Source organism: Grammomys surdaster, unplaced genomic scaffold (genome assembly GCF_004785775.1).
Source record: "Grammomys surdaster isolate TR1022 unplaced genomic scaffold, NIH_TR_1.0 189, whole genome shotgun sequence".
NCBI lineage: Eukaryota > Metazoa > Chordata > Mammalia > Rodentia > Muridae > Grammomys > Grammomys surdaster.
In genome coordinates, this window is record NW_021604634.1 from 9,774,850 (window position 1) to 9,795,236 (window position 20,387).

A 20,387-nucleotide genomic window follows, 5' to 3' on the forward strand; every position below is an offset into this window, starting at 1 on the left:
TACAAGACAAGTACAAGATAGTACAAGTGCGGTCCAAGGCAAGAGCATACCTTACATATCTGAGAAACAGCACAATAGCCAGTGTTCCTATGGTACTGTGAGAAGGGGATAGAAGCAAGCAGAAGACAGTTCTGTTGTGTATATCACAGTGTGTATAGCAAGGTTGACGTTCATAAGAAACTCAAGTCTGTTCATTTGAAAATCCTTAGAGCACAGTGCAGTAGGTCCAGAGATCAGTTGACTTTTGAGCTTAAGAGTCAATAAGCAGGAGAATACGAAATAATTTACAGTATTCCTTTAGGACAATGGTTCTCAACCTTCCTTATGATGCAATGCTATAATATAGTTCCTCATGTTGTAGTGACCCCCAACCATAAATTTTCATTGCTACTTCATTGCTATAACTGTGATTTTGTTACTGGTATGAATCATAAAATGTAAATATCTGATATGCAGGATATCTGACATATAACCCCTGTGAAATAGTAGTTTATCCCCAAAGGGGTCATTTTTATATTATAAACGGAATTCTGAAATAATTTTAGCTTGTTGAAGAACTTCTACTTTTGTCAATCTAAATCCACTCATTTTCCCAGTTTGTTGTAAGACATTATTTTTCAGAGCAGATCATGTTTATACCCTTAATTTGTCATGTCTTCCTTTTTAGATATAACTATTAATTTTTATATTTACAGTCAGATCCATTTTTAGCACACAGCTGTGTGACTTTTGGCAAATGCAAGTAGTTGTGTAACCACTACCTCTTGAAGTTGTACAATTACCTGGACAGGATATTGTATAACTGGAGATAGAGGCAGTAGCCTGTGCTACATGAGACTTTATTTTTAAAAAGAAAAACTGAAAACTTCAAGAACAGACGCAGCACCCACTTCAGTGTGATAGTAAACATCAAAGAATATAGGAGAGAGAGAGAGAGATGGAACTTGTATTATCTGCTTTAAGCCCTTCCAGGAATGACCACTTCATTCCTTTGAAAGAGATCAGTGTCATGCTGAAAATAGAAACTTCATATCACTTTGGTGGGTGAGTGTCTAAGAACTGGTGGATATAGTCATAGTTGAAAGCTTTTTCACCATCTGAGGTAGTATTTTTTTTATTACATTATGTAATTTTAATCATAATGTAGCATTATCATAAGGTCACTTATCATATTGCCTCTATGCTGAGATGTACCTGAATTCCTTTATTTACTATTATTTTCATGTTTCATATACTCATGGGTAATTGCCAAATTATTTGTCTTCTGATTATCATAATTTTACTCTTTTGAAATACATACAAAATAGAAGGAATAAAATTCTTTTAGGTGATTCCATATGAATGACAATTGTTTTTAAAAAGCAGTTTGGAGAGTACTTGTTACCTAATGTCATTCATAATGATCCTGTGAAATAGATACTGTCATAGGCTTTATGTTTCTAGGATGAGACACCCTAGATGAAGTGACTGAATGTCACATAGCTGGTGAGTTGTGGGGTGTGACATCCTTAGGTTGGCTGTTGAAGCATTGGTCCTGCTGTCCTATGCTCCAGAATCAACTCCATATTTTCCTACTCAGAATGCTGTTCATGGTCTTTTGGAAAACTCTTCAGAATAGTCCTTGGTTTTTCTCATATCAAACATGATGCTTCCAGGAAGATATCTGAAAACATTCAGTTAAAAAATTTAGCTGAACTTAAAATTGTACTCTTTTTAGTCTTTAGTTGTTGTGTGTATGTTTTTTGTTTTCTTTGTTTGTTTTTTTTTCCGGTTTCTTTCAATAATTTTGAAATTGTGGTGACTAATTGAATTACTAGTGTTAAAACTTAAACTTCTAATGTTTTTCTGCAGTACGTGACACTGAAAGAGATGCCCGCTGTACTTGTTTTCAAAGATGACACTTATTTTGTTTATGATGGTAAGTTCCAAAGCTTTAACTCATATAAAGCTTTTCATAATTAAAACATTGTCATAAGGAGGCATTTATAAAAGATTTTGTAAGTTCTACCAGTGTTGCATTTGGTAGAATGATCTTTTAACCCTTCAGTAGTTTTCCCAATCATTGTACTTTCATCCTTAGTTGCTGAGAATGATTTTGTGTGCATGTGAGTGTGTATGTGTGTGTGAAATTACACTGACTGTTCTTTCAGAGGTCCTGAGTTCAATTCCCAGCACATGGTGGCTCACAACCATCTGTAAAATGATCAGATGCTCTCTACTGGTGTGTCTGAAGACAGCTACAATGTACTTATATACATAAAATAAATAAATAAATCTTAAAAAAAAAAGAAGCTGTATTCTATTGCTGTGCATTAAAATGTTCAGAATTAATTATAGTAGAATAGTTAACTTTCATCATACATAGATATAACCTCTCTGTCAGAAAACAATTCCTAGAAGTGAATATTTCATTTCATTTGAATTTTATTTTGATATCTCATACATCATAAAAAGAATGACATAATAAAACCCTAGTACTTAATAGAAATGTTTAACAGGACTTTGCTGCAGTTGCTTCAGTTGTATTGTTTCTCTTTTGAAGCATTTCAAAGCAAATCCTAATGGCATTCTTTTTTTTAAATGTGGGCTATATTTTTTAGATGACCTCTTGGTTAGTGGACCACTGAAGAAAAAAGTATTTTCATTATTTTAGTCCAGGATCATGTTATTTTGGTAACTGAGATGAGAAAACTAAACATCTCTATTTTTTTTTTTTTACTGTGTTTAAATGATCTAACTTTAAGTTCTTGATATATAATTGTCATTACTGCATGTTATACTTTACTACACATTCGGTGTATTCTATTACGTAGTACAATACAATACCTACTTAATATTATATTGCCATGTTATCCTTTAAATGATTTATGTGTTGGATAGTATGGCAGATAAATAAATGTCATATATCACTAGAACATTAGATAAGGAAGTCTGTGAACAACAAGTTTGTTCATAGGCTCATTCATTCAGGGAATAGTTATTGAATGTTTACAGTTATCACCAAACAGTTCAAATGAACATGAAAGGAACTCGTGCATATAAAAACAAGAGAGAGAAAAGAACCCATATATGTGCCTTTATCTACCTTCGTTTTGATTATGGAACTGTTAGCAGAAGTACTCACTATATACTTGACCATTGAAACTATTTTATGTATATTTAAAATGTTTTCTTTTTTTCCTCCCAAGTTAAGATCTAGCAATATCTAGATTCAGTCATTAAGTCTCTTATTCTAGTTCTTCTAAGAGGTTAGTAACTTAGAGAGCTGCAGTTACCTTTGATTCTTTTTTGAAAATTAAAAAATAAATAAATAAAACAAAACTGATCACACTTGTCTAGATTTATATATATATATATATATTTTGTGCCTGCCTACAGGAAGTCCCTCTCCTTTCACCTCACTTCCTATTTCAGATGTCTTTTGTGCTTGAGAGAGAATAGGTGCAATTCCTGAGGTCACTGTACATGTCCAGCTTTGCTGCCAAATTTTGAACCTGTCTGAAGCCTTCAGGTGGACAAGAGATCTCATAATACCTCAGACGTTTATTCTGCTACTGGTTATTTATGAATCTGGAAAAATTTGAATATTGCTACAGGGATAGTTTTTCTGAAGAGTTTTTTTTTTCTTCCCTCTGACATAAGAAATCATTTATTTATTTTTTTACATCTATTTAGTTAGTATTTATTTTTCCATCTTTTTTTTTTATTGGATATTTTATTTACATTTCAGATGATATCCCCTTACCCCATCTTACCACCCACCCAGGAACTCCCAGAAACTATGTATCCCATCCCCCCTCCTCCTGCTTCTATGAGGAAGTGCCCCCACCCACCCACCCACTCACACCTTTCAGTCAGTGAGTACAGTATAGTCGATTAAAGACCTTCACTTTTAATGGTTTCTTCATGCCATTGTCCTGTTTCCAGAAGTATTTCAGAACTATATTTTTAATCAGGATGTAATATTTTCTGTCTGCCCAGAAAAGGAAAGTATTTGACACTGAAATACAGCTAATGTACTGTGTCTTATGTGTGTAAATTGTAGATATCAGAAAGAATTTTAAGTAAGATAAAATCTGATAAAACAGGAGCAATGAAATTACAATACAAGTTACCTGCAATAATAAGAACCAGGTAACACCTTCACTAGGCTGTCATTTAGGAATATATGTTTTCATTTGATCATTTTGTCACTATGTTTTCAATTTTGTTTTTCAAATGAATATTCAGTCTATAATAACTATGTATTATAATTTCTTTTTAAATTTATAAATGAACTTTCTTAATTTGTTGCAAAACATACTCAGTTTTGATTTAGGGCATTTTAATTATTTTTTACTTATTCATTGATAATTTTAATGATGCTATAGTAAATAATTGCTTTGTTCATTAATCCTTTTCTACATCAGATTGAGTAGGATAAACTAAATAAGAACCAGTTTAAGGTTTTACAATTAAATACTGTGTTAAATACTTTATTCACTTTCCTATATTAAGACATTATAACGATCTTGTACTCTGATGTATTTCTTTTGCTTTGTTTCAAGAGTATGAAGATGGTGATCTGTCCTCATGGATCAGCAGAGAGAGGTTTCAGAACTACCTTACTATGGATGGTTTTCTTTTGTATGAACTTGGAGACACAGGTAACAAGCAGATGGCCATTCCTGTTTCATTACAGAATCTTTTCTTTAATTGAATACATATTTACTGGTTCTTTTAAGGCTGCATTTTCTAATTAAAGTAGACTTATGTTTTCTAGTTCTACTTTCAAAGTATTGGGGCTTGTAATACCATGGATATGTACTCTCATATGGTGATCAGTGTAGCAAAAGAGAAGGCTTACTAACAACTGACGTTGATGAGGAAGACAGGGAGTGAGGGCAAAACAAAACCAAAAATCATGAAGTTACTGGTTAAAGTGAAGCCTTCTCACTCACTGTCTTTTAAGGTCTGCTATTACTTATGAGTAAGAATCAGTCATATTATTCATTGCTTAAGGTCGTATAGTATAAATTGACAAAGCAAGAAAATAAATAGAAGTATAAAAGTTAACAACACAGAGAAAGTTTAAAAGTTATAAGAAGCAACTTTTCTTAGGAGAGTATACTTAGACTAATTAAAAGTGAGACAACTATTAATTGTTACCACATGTGTCTCCTCTCATGGTCTCATGGTCATGAAATGGAAATGCATTTGTAGGGAAGAGATATTTGAAAACTAAATAAAAACAAGAAAAATTAAGCACTGAGTACTACATGAAATATTTCCTTATGGACTGATGTTTTCAACAGAAAGCTATCAGTAAGTTGAGATTATATAGTTTTATTAGAGATGTATTAGGCAGACTGAGATTAGGAAAAGCATCAAAATAATGTACAATGATACTAATTTTTTAACTTAACCCTACATTTGTATTCTTGTCCCAAGTGAATTAATACTTTAGTATGCTTAGGAATATAAAGTCATTTAACTTCCTTCATAAATCTGAAAAACTTGCTTTCCTAAGATAAATGGGAGTTTCCTGAAGTTCAGGTACATAGTTTGTACACAGTGGTATCTTGCCTTCGTTCTCCCAGGGCTTGGTAACATCTTCAACCCACATCAATACCACCAGAAGACCACTGTTCTGTTATTACATTATTCTACCCTCCTGAACATTATCAGTAGGCATATGAATTACTGTTTTATTTATATTTCAAGAGCAGTATGTTACTCAGTTTTATTCTATGTGCCATTACTGGTGAAATTGTAACAGAGAAAATTGCCATGCAATAATCATCTCCCTAGTGTTATAAACTATTGTTTTGTTTTGTTTTTTTAGCAACAACATTTTTAGTAAACTTTTTAAAATCAACATCTTCTTTATGGTGTAACTTTCCACAAAATGCTGAGTCAGTCTGTGGGTTGCATAAATTTTAATAGAGAAATTACAGAAAATGTATTATTTACTTCTTAGAGGTAGAAGAAGTTTATCATTTTCTATTAACTAATTAACTAGTCCAGGCTGCAAGCATGGTACCATACAATGTAGGGTTAATTTTGTGTAACATATGAATGATGATTGGAGTTAATGTTTAGAAACATATTATGATAGTTCACATTTACAGGAGAAAGTGTAATATGAGTTATGTCATATTCAATTCAAGAAAATGAAAGATATTCTGAATTTCAGGAAAGCTTGTGGCCATTGCAGTTATTGATGAGAAAAACACATCACTTGAGCATACCAGGTATGGCTGCTTTAAAATGGATTTAAGCTTCAAATGTCATCCAGATCAGCTGTTTGTATAATCTCCTTAGAGTATCTTGTTTTGTCAGTAGAACTCTAATAAAGCAACAGATGTTGTAATGTGATAATTAAACTTTTTCATTGAAGAGGTGAAATATTTATGTATTTGTTCTTCCTTAGATTAAAGTCAATCATTCAGGAAGTTGCTAGAGATTTCAGAGACCACTTCCATAGGTATGTGCATTTGTTCTGAAAAGTTATCTTTGTTTGAAAGATTGTCTTTGTTTAATTTGACATTACAGTGAGGTAAATCAAAAGTGGCAAGTTGAGCATCCCTAATCTTAAAATTTTAAATCTAACATCTAAGATGCTCTAAGATCTAAATGCAGGGGCTCTGACATGACACTAGGTGGAAAGTTCCACACTTGCCTTCCCATGATAGTAGTCAGAACACAAAGTCACTTTTAAAGTAGCACGTGAAGTCTCCTTCAGGATATGTGTATAAGTTATATATGGGGGAAAACGTAAATTCTGTAATTAACACTTTGGTCCCTGCCCTAGGGAGCTCATTGTTTATGTGAAAATGTTCCAAACCACGAAAACTTTCAGAAATTTCAAGCACATTTGGCCCTAGGCTTTTGGATAAGACAGTTCATATCTCATACTTTTAAAGGTGAATCAAGAATTGATTGACCTGGAGCTTCCCGTCAGCGTGAGGATATATGCATGCCACATCTTTCAAGTTAGAGTAGCTGCATTTATACTTCATCTCATTCCTGCTTCCTGAGAGTATTTGACATATGTTTTATGGTAGGAAAATATGGACATAAATTTGTAAATTGGAAACAATTTAAATGAATACTCACATATTACACAAATGATTGTAACAAAAATTCAAAAAAAATTGATGGAATGAAAATTTTCCTTAGGAATAAGAATTTTTATTTTAAATGTTTGGGTTTGTTGCTGCTATCAAAACAGCAATAGAAACTTCTAGGATTCATTATTTTCTTCATATTTCAAATCTACCAAAAGCTGATTGTGCAGTTCTTCTGATACATGGTAGTTGAACTTTTCTAATTGGTCCTATTTCACAGTAAATCAGCTTTCCTAGTATTTTACTTGTAGCACATTTCTTTCTCTGCCTTTTAAACATGTATATAATGAGGTGAAATGTCCAGAGTTTGTTGTTGCTGCTTGTGTACTTGCTTATCAATAGAACATACTCTTATTAAATATAGCATAGGGATTTCCAGGTTCATTATTAAAAGTTTATATGCTTACCAATTTCTGGTTTATATTGTGTCCTTTTTTCTTCTAATCTAATATTGTGTTCTTTCTCTTCTTTCTCTTTGTTGTTGCTGTGTTTCAAAGAGATTTTCAGTTTGGCCATATGGATGGAAATGACTATATAAACACTTTGCTGATGGAGTAAGTAAAGTGTTGATGATTTGATAGCAGTTTTTCCACTTTGATATCTCTAATTTTGAGAGATGGGGAGTGACTTAATTAGCTGGAAAAAACATACCCAAAACTACTTGTCATTTTCTGGTGCTGACATTCTCCTATTAAATGTCTTATTTTTATAAGTCCTGAATTTTTAATTCACTGAGATTTAATTTTATTCTTTTTTTCCTAAAATTTGATTTATATATTTTGTATATAGTGCTCTCTCTGCATATATACCTGCTTGCCAGAAGAGGGTATCAGATCCCATTATTGATGGTTGTGAGCCACTATGTGGTTGCTAGAATTGAACTCAGGACATCTGAAAAAGTCCCCAATGCTTTTAACTGCTGAGCTGTCTCTGTAGCCCCAGAGATTTAATTTCATTCTTTAGTATAGAAGATAATTTCCCACTTCAGCATTATAACTTAGTATTCTCAAATCATTCTACAGTATGTAATATTTGTAGTTTTTATAATACAAACTTTAATAATTTTAATAGGTAATTATGGGCTGGTAAGGTTGTTCACTATGTAGGCACTTGCTCAGAGGCCTCACAACTTGAGTTTAATCTCTGTATAGAGACCCAGTTCCTGAGGGTTGGCTGACTTCCACGTGTAATTATTGATACTTGAAGTAATTCACAGTAGTATTTTTTCAATTTATCAATTCATAGATAGATTGATACAAATGTAGAATAAATTTTAGTTATTTTTGGCCCCATTCTCTCCAGTGTTCTTCCACATTTCCCTCTGAAACACTTCTGCCCAATATGTCTGACCCAATTTAATTTAATTTGAGTTGTTTGCATGAGTGTATGGTAGATTATTGCCTAGAGCATTTGTAACATCACTGAAGAAAATGATAACCTCCTCACCCAACAGGTAGTAACTGCTAGTAATCACACAGGAAGGTATTAGGACTTCATAGCCCCTCCTCCCACCTCATGCATGGTATAATGCTGACAGACTAAGTCTCATGCAGAACTTGTGCAGATAACTATGAGTTCATACTTGCAACAGCTGTATTATGTGCAGAAGTCAACTTTTTGCTGCACATCTGGGTTCTCTATCACTTATATTTTTTTCACTTCCATCCCCCTTGCCAATTGTTCCTCAGATCACAATAAAGTTTTAGTACCAAAAAAAAATTAGTAAAAAAATCCATATATTTCTTATTGCCCATTTATTATTTATAGAAGTTGTAAGGTTGATCTTGTATAGACCTAAGAGAAAAGATACTCTGTATAATTTTATAAAAAGGATACCCTATAATAGAAATACAGTTTTTTCAGTACATATAATAGGAACTTTGATAAGACCATTTTTTAAATCTACAGTGAGTAGACAGATTTATTTAAAAAAATGTTTTGCAACATTACACAGCAGTTTTGTTTCAATAACTGACATAATCTGAGATGATGGTATCTAACAGTAAACATTTAATAAATACATAGTTTAATCAGTTGTGAAGTAGTAGAAGATCTGAGTTCAAATTACAGTCACAGGATCATAGGCTTAAGTTGTTAGGTTCGAAGGGTATGATAGGTTTTGGGTTTTGGGGGTTGCTTTGTTTGTTTGTTTTTTTGTCTCTGACAAATACCTGAGGAAAACATTTTAAAGGAGGTAAATTTTATGTTGGCTCCAGTTTATAGGTCTCAGAAAATGTTGGGTTCCATTGGTTTCAGTTTAAATGAGTATCGTGGCAGCTGGAATGTATGGCTGATACTTTTAGGTGACTAAGAAGTAAAAGTAGAGGAAAAGGAAAGGAAGGAAGATAAACCATCAAGTGCATGTTGCCAGTCACATCTAGCTAGGCTTAACTGCTGAAGATTCCCTGTTTATAAAGATACTATCACCAATTGGGGACCAAGCTTTCCACACATGAGTCTGTCCAGGTCACTTCATATTCAGGCCATAACAATAGGGCTTTCTTTGCTAGGATATGATCCTCTTTGATGAATGTTTAAATATATTGGAAAAAATATGTATACTGTTGTTGGGTGGAGTGACAGTAGACTAGAGAATTCAAAATAGTGTTTTTCAACATGTATATGTTTACTCAAAATATAAAAGGTATAATTCTGAATATTTAGCTTGAATTTTCTCATGTAATTGTATAGCAAGTTAGGAATTATGGGTTTCCATATTCTATATGAAAACAATTTATATGTAAGAAGCTGAATTTCTAGACTAACATCTTGTGATGTTAAGAGAAAGTGCTAGATTCAAACAGTACGGGTCTAGAGACTATCTTCTTGCCCATCTGGTTTTCTGAGTACCATCTAAGGTAGGGTTAAATGTTATTAGTATTCCATATAGTACTATTCAGAAGTATATACTTTGCATAGCACAAATTCTATTCTTAATATTTAATCACTTTAACTCAGGTGTTGATTTTTTAGATTATTTTCATACAGTCTTGTCTAATGATAAATTTTATGCAAACTTTGAAAGTGTCCTGTAGACCACAGTGGTAAAGATATTAAAAATCTCTTTTTTCTCTCACTGTAGCTCCTAAGATATAAATGAGCAGTAGGGTATTTGTTGTCGCTATGCTTAATACAAGTTTTAATTTCTTTCTTTTTTTTCTAGTGAATTAACAGTCCCAACAATAGTTGTACTGAATACTTCAAACCAACAGTACTTTTTGCTAGATAGACATATTAAGGATGCCAGCGACATGGTCCAGTTTATTAACAGCATTTTGGATGGTACAGTACCAGTAAGTAATTGAGATCCATTTCAGAGGGATAAAGGGGAGGAGGCAGAGGAGAAACTAGCAGTTCTTCACCTTTGATCCTGAAAAGAAAGGGTATTCATTTCCTGGGGGGGTGGGAGGGGAGAGGAAATCAGCTTTAGCACACTGCTTTCTCCTGTCTCAGTCAGCCTATTAGAAAGTTGTTGTGTGGCAGAAGCTCACAGGTGCAAATGTCCCTCAAAGTTGAGACACCTTTGCTAGCCACAGACACAGGAACAGTGTTCTAAGCCTCTAGTGTTGGACAGGAGATGTTAAGAGATCTGTGATGTGGGATAGTAGATTTTAGAGAATTTACCTGGCACTAAATACATACTCTTTTGGGTCAGTTGAATTAAGGACAACTGAAATAAATTACCAGAAATTATTTTTTATTTTCTAATAAAAGCTGTGAACAATCAGTTTTTTAACCATCAAGGAAATGTGAATCAGAGGTCCAGCAAAGAGTTCTAAAACTAATCATGTGAAGGAATTGTCATAAAGACCATACAATTTTAATTTTCTTATTATAATATTTCTCAAACTAGCTACAATTTATATTAACAGTCATAAAAACTTGCTCAGGTGTGATCAGCACACATCTTAAAAAAAAAAAATCCAGAAGGATCTTTGTTGCTTCAATGATAATTTAATTACTGTTTTCTTACATTTTTGTTTTAAGTTTTATACAAACTTTGAAAAGTCAACATTGCATACCTATCATGGTTTAAAGTCAGTAAATTTGGGAAACTCCCTTAATTACATAGTAAGTAGCAGTATGGTATTATGTAGAAGTAGTATTTTGATTGAAAGTAATTCAGCTGTAGTGGTGAGAGCCCTTTTGTTTGTGACTTCGTAAAACCTAATCAGACTTCTATAATAGAGATTTCATTGATCCTATAGTTTAGCAATTCAAAGAATGGGCCAGACTTCTGGGATAGGTAGATGCCAGGGTTTGATATCCCCAGGAACATTTCCCTGTTTCTTAGTACTTCCTGTTGAGCTCTGTCTGCATGAGGATGTTCCTAAGTAGGTGGAAAGTTTCTGCTTCAATGTGGCTAAGCAACCCAGAGAAACTCAAAGCTTGTCCAAGCCTGGGGAGGGTGGGCCAGCTTCAACAAGCCACAAGGATCATGAGTGAAGGCAGAATGAATTTTTTAGAGTATGTTAACATGATAAGATAGGAATATAGGACAAAAGAGGGTATAAATATTTAACATGAATTTTGGGGGTTACATATGTAATATTTTATAAGTCAATTTTTACCTCCAGTTACATGATTATGTAACATAAAAATGAACTACTGATATGTTCATAACATGTTGTATTCTTATTAAATTGAAGGCCCAAGGAGGTGATAGCATTTTTCAAAGATTGAAAAGAATAATATTTGATGCGAAATCTACAATTGTGGTAAGTGGTGACAGTTAATTTAGTATCTTCAATAGCTGAAAAATTTGGAGTATTCAATCTGCTCTCTCTTTGCACTTGCCTTTTTTCTTTTGTACTTTGCTTCTTTAAATGGCTGGCTTAAATTGTAGAATTAAAATGTGTCCCTAATTCTCTAACAGCACCTTCCTTTGTTTGTTCATCCCAGCTGTCTTGCTAGCTGTTCCATGCTGCTTTTTATTTGTTGAGGCCAAGGCCACCATGAAAATGTAGTTAGCCTTCTTTAATAATAAGGAGTAAATTTGAGTAATCTGAATAAATCCATATATAGCATCCTTCTGTTTATTAGTCACATTTGTTTCCATGTTTCCACCCAAATAGATTAGCCACTTGGTATTTTGTCCACCAGCTGCCCTCATTTTCACCCAAGTCCACACTTCCAGTCTTCAGTATGTTCTTCATACCACTACACAGTGTCACAGTAGCCATCAGTTCTGAACACTTTCTTTCCTTTTTCCTGTGATACACATCAGAAGATCCCATCTATCTGAGTAATTTCCTTACTAGCTTTTAAATATTGTTGAGGCTTTTTAGGGTTAGAGATAGTTGTCATAAATTACTTTGCTCTACTTCTTTCTTGCTCATCTTTAAACTTCCATCTCTTATTCTGTAAATCAATCCAAAATGGTCTTTTTGATCTCTGGATTCTTCCAGAGTAACAGACCCAATCCACCTACAGGAGATCTGATACCTCTGGCCTCCAGTCACCTGCACACACACACACACACACACACACACACACACACACAAAAGCTTTAAAAAAAACCAAAAACATAAGAACATGTATATATAACTCTTTATTGGCAAGAACCCACAAGCAATTTCCTAGAGTTCAACATATTAACAGTAATTATCTAAGAGGTATTTATGGGTAATGTGTCTTTATTAAGTACTCAGACTGTTCTGTTCGGTTACTTTTCCTATTGCCCATCACCAATTCTGCACACGTGCACAGTCACATGTGCATGTATGAGTATAGAGGTTTTTTAGTCTTTAACATGGTAGGAATTGCTCAGGTATTGACATTGATTCATTAAAACTGAGTTCAATATCAGTGAGAGGAATTTGTTGTGGCCTTAAATTTACATCATGTGTTTTATGTCAGAATTCCATTCAAGTGCAATTGTATTCTCTCCCCACAGTCTATATTCAAGAGCTCTCCACTTATGGGCTGCTTTCTTTTTGGGCTGCCACTGGGTGTCATCAGTATCATGTGCTATGGAATCTATACAGCTGACACAGATGGAGGCTATATAGAAGAACGATATGAAGTGTCCAAAAGTGAAATGGAAAACCAGGAACAGATAGAAGAGAACAAAGAGGAAGAGTCCAGCAGTGGAGGGTCTCTAGTGCCTACTGTGCAAGAGCCTAAAGATGTATTAGAAAAGAAGAAAGATTGAGACTTCACAGATAAACAATATTTGATAGAATTTCAAGTTATTAAAGAGTATTTATTGAATTTAGAGATTTAATCATGATCTATTTACAGAAGAAAACATATTTGTATTTTGCTAATAACAACTGCATGAATTAAAATAATTCTTCCATAAGTAAGAAGATGTTTGGAACAAAGTGATGAACAATTTGTCCAAAACAAAGCCGGATCATTGTATCAGGTACCTTACAGATGCCCATTCTGTGCACACTTCTCTGTGTGCATGTTCTGTGGCAAAGTGAAGAAGTTTGGACAGAATATTAAATTGACCATTAATGTGGAAGATGTGGTTTTTTGCAAAGAGAAATAGTACTTTCACCTACTATATCAATTCTCCTATATTTTGGATAAAATTTATATAAACAAATAAAGTCTTTAAAATTTAGACATTTTAAGAGGAACTAGTAACTTTTTCTGTGTATCAAATTTAAGGTTCTGAGTTTAAAACTAGTGATTTTATATATAGGATAGTGATTTTATTTTACTAGTTGTTTTTAAAGGAGCAATGTTACTTTTTTACTTATACTCTGTTGCATTAGTATTATAATGGCATATGGTCCCATGAAGTGGGGGAAGAATCTTGTAATTGACATTTAAAAGTGACCACGGTATACAGGGAGTGGTGACTTCAGCCTTATCCTGTGCTGTTTAGTGGAGTGCACTGTCCATCACTGGAGGGAGAAATGGCCCTCTTAGTGTATCTTTATTTTAGCCAAAGCAGCCTAGTATTTTGTTTTGTTTTTATTTTATAGCTTGGCATTACTTCTAATATTTCTATTAATTATGAATGTTTTCAGAAGAAATAGAAGTCATTTTTTATGATATGTAAACTAATAATTTAAAATTTACTGCCACACCTCTATTGTGGGAGGCCATAACAGGTTGGCGATATAATCAACATGTCAAATTCAGATGTCATGAACAAAGGAAGAGATCCTAGTTCCCTTCTCTAGTCTCAGCTTTGCCTCTATGACAGTCACAACCTTTCATCTTTCATCAGAATGCAGTCATGTCTAAGAGTGGGTATTTTGTGCTAATATGATTACTACAGATCAGTTTGTTAATTTTGATGCCTTCATTTTAGCTAATTTCAGAATTTTTATTAGGTAATGTTTAGGTCCTATTTTTTGAGTATTTTAGAGTTTGTTGAAAGGATCCGCTGAGCATTTACAAACATGGTTTGTAGCTCTAACCCTGAGGTTACTTGGGGGCTTCTGCTTCGGTTGCCAAGGCAGCTTCTGGTTTCTGATGCAATACTAATCAATATTGCATCATATTAATGAATTAAAACATGTATATCTGTAGAGCAAGAGAATTGCTAATCATAGTCTGTGTCCAAGTGTTCTTTTCATATTTAAAAGTGACCATTTTTAATATTTAATCACCCATCGCTAACTTTATTGATAATGGTGTAAGTATGTAGTCGTGGGGAATGTTCAGAAAATAAAAGAATATTCTCAAATGGAAATTGGAAATAAGCACTGTTAAAAGTTACTGTTTAGTATAAACTCCATAGACTCTTTTGGAAGGTTCCTGGAGTGGTCCCACTGGTCAAGGAGAAAAGACCTGAAGTCCATATGGATGCCTCATTAATGATAATGTGTGGTAAGGAGATAGACATGAAGAAAGAGGAAGGACCACTGTTACATTTTATTATTGTTTATCACTATAAAATGTTAAATGTATCTTGTCTTGTCAATCAGACCTTGTAAATAAGTTCTCAGTAGGAAAAAAAAAGAGTAAAGCACAGCTTTGCATTAATAAACATATGCACAGAGGTAATTAATTGCATTCTGCAATAGTTTTCTTTTTGAATGAGTGCTTGGTTCTCTGTTGTGAAACAACTTTATTGATCCTCATATTCTATTTGTACTTTTAAAATGTGCATTAGGGGAAAAAAAGTGTAAGTGGTTTGTAAGTAAATGGTTTTATTTCTTTTTGTATTAAACTTTTAATTTTTACATGTTTCTTCTTGAGAGTATGTTTTTGCTTTGTCAGATTGCACTCATAAAAAAAAAACCTTAAAAGCTGTTCACTCATGTGCTTTTCTTTTCAATGAGTTATTAGAGTTCTGTTTGCTTATCAGGAGAACATACTTTAGAATCAAGGCAGCTCTATTCATAATGTAGGAAAAGATTGATCCTCTGATTCCCTTAGTAAGATACCAACATTAGAATCCTTTCAGGAAATTGGGATTCCACCTTTTCTTTCATGTGCCAAGTTCTGATTTCTGAAATTCAAACTGTAGCTCATTGGTGCTCAAACAACATTTCAGAGTATTTCAGAGAATGTGCATACTTAGCCTAGCATCCTCAGCACCTCTGTCCTGAAATCTCTGATTTTTCTGTTTATCAATATTTATGTAGTTTCTTTTGTTTGAAACGTGTTTGACATTTATTAGATCTAGAGGTTTTTACTCAAAGGACTCCTGAAACCTGGTTTAGAAATAATGTAAAAGATGCCAAATGAGTAAAGGTGGTGGAAAGGTCTCTTGAAGAGCTGAAGGAATCATGTATGTTGTTTCTGTTTACTCAGTTTTATTGCCCCTGATGTTTCTAATGTTTTGACTTGGTAGGTAGCTCTACATTTTAAGAAAAGAATTAATTTCCAGCACTGGGAACACAGAGATAGGCGGATCTCTATGAGTTCAAGGTTAGCCAGGGCTACAGACACACCCTTTCTTGGGGAAAAAATATATACATTTTTTTCATCAGTGTTTCATGATGAAATGAACAGAGGGAAAAAAGTCATTCAGCTATTCTTATGCAGAAATTGTTAAACAAGTGTGAGATTTAAGACTTAAATAACAGGACTGAGTTTGCAATTTTATTTTTACAAATATGTATTTTTTCTGACTGTGTCTAAGTCCCAAGGATGATGATGATGATGATGATGATGATGATAAATTTTCTAGTTTGGACTAAGCTATAAAGGTTTTTGGAAGTCTTTATTACTACTAACTTATTTAATTGTGATACTCTGCCTTAAGACATCAATTGGAAACCTTTGTTTTTCTAAAATAAAGTAATTAAAAACATCATTGCATAGTTGCTACCTTTAATATGTGTTTTTCAGAAATTTGCCACATGACTAATCTCTAAACAAAATCAGAAGCTACAACTAATATGCCACACAGTACTTTCCTTTTATTAAGACATAGTTTATTTATAATTACAGAAACACAATTTTAGATTTTAAGCAAGCTTGGAAGTAAATTGTAGCATAATTCCTTATACCCAAAACCAAAACATCACTTGGTCTAGTTATAATTTTATAAAACCTAATATGTCTTTTAAATATTGTTTTTTAAAAGGATACCTCAACTTTTCTACAAAATTTAAAGTGTAGTGGATTTGAGTTTTATTAGTAAATTATGATCCTCGACACTTCTCACTTTCGCTATCAATGAACAGGGAATTTAAAGCCTTTGGGGTGGAGGTGGAAGGCATTTGATTTTTAATTATTTTGACATTAAAGTGATTGGGAGTCTACCTTTTCTTTTATGTGTCAAGTTCTGATTTCTGAAATTCAAAACCATAGCTCATTGGTGCTCAAACATTTAAGAGTATTTCAGAGAATGTGCATACTTAGCCCAACATTATGAAAACATGTTTTATACAAGTGTTAATTAGATTTCTTACATCAAAGAGATGTGTTTTCATGAGATGATGGGAACAAGAATAACAAGTGAGCCCAAAATATGAACTTATACTTGATTTGCAGGTTATGAGCAGAGACAGACTGCTCAGCTATGTGTGAGAGAGGTGCCCAGTGTTGAGTGAATGGGTGTACTGTCTATATGAGACTCTGGTTTCACTTCATGCTTCAAGTTCTTGCTCCACCCTTGTGAAGTTAGAAAAGCCAACTAACCTCTCCCACTTCTGAATTACTTGTAGCTTGAGGATAATACCACCTATCTCTAGATTATGAAGGTTAGATGAATTCATGACTGGCACACACCCACAACTCTTAACTGTCATTTACTGTTTAAACTTAACTAACTTCTCTCTTCATTTAGAATTTTATCATTGACCTCGGGGAGAAGAGAACAATCCATTGTCATGTGAAGTCCTGATAATATTTAAGTTTTATGGATTTTTTTAATTCTAGCATTTTAGATAGTGACAGGAAATATTTTAATATTAAAATTAGGTACAAATACTTAGGTTTAGTAACCTGTGAAAAATCTCTGGGCTTTGTGCTTTTAAATGGAAATGATCAGACAGTGTAACTAATCAGATATTGATTAATATGTGAATATCTTATTTAAGCTTCTATGCAATTTAGGCAGTTAGATGCAGGTATATCAGTGGAGGTGGGGTCTGAGGTTTCATAAGCTGTGGATGAGGATGTTGCTCTCAGGTACTGCTCCAGCACTATGCCCCCCTGCCTGACCCATGCTCCTCAATGAGGTTGTCTCCTGAAGCTGTAAGCAAGGCCCTGATTAAATGTTTTCTTTTTTTAAAAGTTGACATGGTTGTATTGTTTCATTACAGTAATGATAAACCCTAAGATAGTCTTGTTCTGTCTCCGTCCAGGAGAATACTGTGGACAGGTGAGCTGGGGAAGTGGGTTGAGAACAAATTTCTACACTGAAGTGCAGACATTTGCTTTGTGTATATGTAACATGATACTTAAATTGCTTTAGAAGAAAGCTTTGCTGAAGTGATATTTTCTTGTCTTTGTGCAATAGAAGGAAAATAGTTTGCTCCTAGTAGAAGGAAATATATAATCTAAATTGGACTGGGAACTAATGTAAAAAGTATGTGGAGGCTAAAGACATGTTTAAGAGCATTGGGAGCATACTGGGAACGTACATAGTTCCAGAATATACAGGATCAATTCCAAACACTCACATGGTTGCTCACAACATTCTGTAACTGAATGAGAGGACATATGAGAGAGTCCAGAGTGGTTATAACCCTGAGTCATGTAAGGAGAGAGAGAGGAGGGGAGAGGGAAGAGCCAGACCAAGAGGCCAGGAGAGCAAATGTTAAATGAAAAAGACCAGGTACCCAAAATGGTTTTATTACATAAGGAAGGGCAGCTGGGAGAAGGGCAGGTCAACCCCTGGGCTAGAGGGCAGGATATGCCAGCCATACTCTATAACAGGTAGGGACTGAAGAGTGCTAGGAGAACCTGACAGCCAGGTCTACTTTGATTTCTTAAACAGGCACTTCAGCTATTTGTCCCAGGATTTGAGACTCAACAATAGGAAAGAATAAGAAGGTTGAAATTATTTAATTATAATCTCAAAAATTATTTTAAAAGGGTGAAACAGGCTTTATAATAGTCCAATATCTTTCAGGGACTAGACATATGTATTAAAGCACACTAAGAATAACTCACACCTTTTATGTTATACGTTTTCAGACAGGTTAAATACATTTCTGTTAGACACAGCTACATCAGTTTGTCCAGATGTTCTGTGTTGGTTGAACTATTATAACTACAAAAATTTAGTTTCTAGTAAGTTCAGTTCCTCAACCAGATTCTTGATTGCTTTGGTCTGTGAACTCCCCCCCCCCAAAAAAAATGGCCACTTTGGACTTTTACTGATAATCTAAAATTGATTTCGTGGACTTCTACTGATCATCTAAAATTAATTACCTGACTCCTCATTGTTAATGCTGACTACTGTCAAAGCAGGAAAGCTGTTACCTTCCTTCCTCCCTGTCCATTTCTGTGCTGTGACTACACAACCTTCAAAGTTGGTCAGAGAACTCAATTCTTACACAAGTCCTTAATTACCCAAAAGGCCATGGAGATTAGAGGACACTTACTCACTGGTCTCTTTTCCTTCACACTGACCAGTCAGGGTCCAGCCTGGAAGGATTTGCAGGAGTGTCTTCCAGGCACAGTGTACCACAGGCAGGATTAGGTGCACAAAGGAAGTCTTCACTACACAGCATGAGAAATGGCTACAGGAAACGTTGCTCTGAATAGAAACAAAATGAAAATACTTGAAAAAAAGGAATGAAATTCTTGATGACTGGGAAACATTGGAGAGTATAAACAAATAGATTAGAACAGTGGTGTGTAAAGAAAATGAGACATGTAATATTCCTCTTCCTGTGTATGCAAACAATTTATAATAATACCATGCTGATTCATTCACATTGTGGCAAATGGGAGAATTCATAGCATTGGTCAGGTCAAATAATATCAAATCTTATATCTGAGGATGCAGAGTATCTAGTTTATAAAATAAACAAGTCAAAATTATAGCATATAGAATGAGAGTTGTAATTGCTAATTTTTATTATTGAGGATTTGAGATTTTTATCTAATAAATATCTCTTGTCATGTTTTCGGACATGGATAACTTTGATATGTTTGATATGTTAATTTTTTAGCTATAACAATTTTTTCATATATACACATAACATCCTGCTGTATTTCTTAAATACAATGAATTTATTAAAATTATAAAAATCATGCAAAAAAGAAAATGAAATTTAAAAAGTAATACCAACAATTAACTTTTAAAAAGATTAATAAAATTGAAAAACACATAAGTATACTGACTTTGAAAAAGGGCAGGCCATTCTCTGTTAGAGGAGATAGCATTAATAATACCTTGGCCCTATGTGCAAGGTTAGCTGCTGAGAAATGTAACCTGACACACACGCTGCAGCCAGTAGCCTGTGTCTCAAATTTCCTAGCTGACTTAACTGTATCAGAGAGGATTGCACATATCTGCATGGGTCAATTCCTTAATTGGAAATTCAATATTCACGGGCTCAAACTAACCTATTTAAATTGAACACCCACCAATCTAGTCTGTTTTCATTCAAACGTATGAATTAGTACATGCTGGGAAATTACAAAATCACCTGCCTGAATTGTTCCTTCTTAAAATGATAATCTCTGCAGCTGATGGCCTTAAACTTTAGTCTTTGATCTAACTATTGCCTACCCAGTTTTACTCTACAGTGTATACAGTAAATTGTTGTTCCTCCTGTTCTGGTCTGAAGGCAGAACCATGTTCCACATGGAAGTCCTTTTTCTGTTACTACAATGGACACCTCACTACATGACTCAAATGGGAAGTTTTAGAACTCTGTTTTTAAATCCTTTAAAGAATTT

At 33.9% G+C, this 20,387-nt stretch overlaps 1 protein-coding gene across 1 annotated transcript in view; it reads left to right on the forward strand.

Moving 5' to 3' along the window:
* Nucleotides 1-16,335, forward strand: part of Tmx3 (thioredoxin related transmembrane protein 3) — a 28,383-nt gene extending 12,048 nt beyond the window's left edge. Inside the window, exons 9-16 of the mRNA XM_028768957.1 lie at nucleotides 1,852-1,918; nucleotides 4,548-4,646; nucleotides 6,176-6,233; nucleotides 6,413-6,466; nucleotides 7,607-7,663; nucleotides 10,273-10,402; nucleotides 11,759-11,827; nucleotides 13,006-16,335. Of these exons, the coding sequence (XP_028624790.1) occupies nucleotides 1,852-1,918; nucleotides 4,548-4,646; nucleotides 6,176-6,233; nucleotides 6,413-6,466; nucleotides 7,607-7,663; nucleotides 10,273-10,402; nucleotides 11,759-11,827; nucleotides 13,006-13,263 (792 nt within the window). The 3' untranslated portion in view covers nucleotides 13,264-16,335. The remainder of the gene's footprint in view (nucleotides 1-1,851; nucleotides 1,919-4,547; nucleotides 4,647-6,175; nucleotides 6,234-6,412; nucleotides 6,467-7,606; nucleotides 7,664-10,272; nucleotides 10,403-11,758; nucleotides 11,828-13,005) is intronic.
* The last annotated feature ends 4,052 nt before the right edge of the window (nucleotides 16,336-20,387 follow it).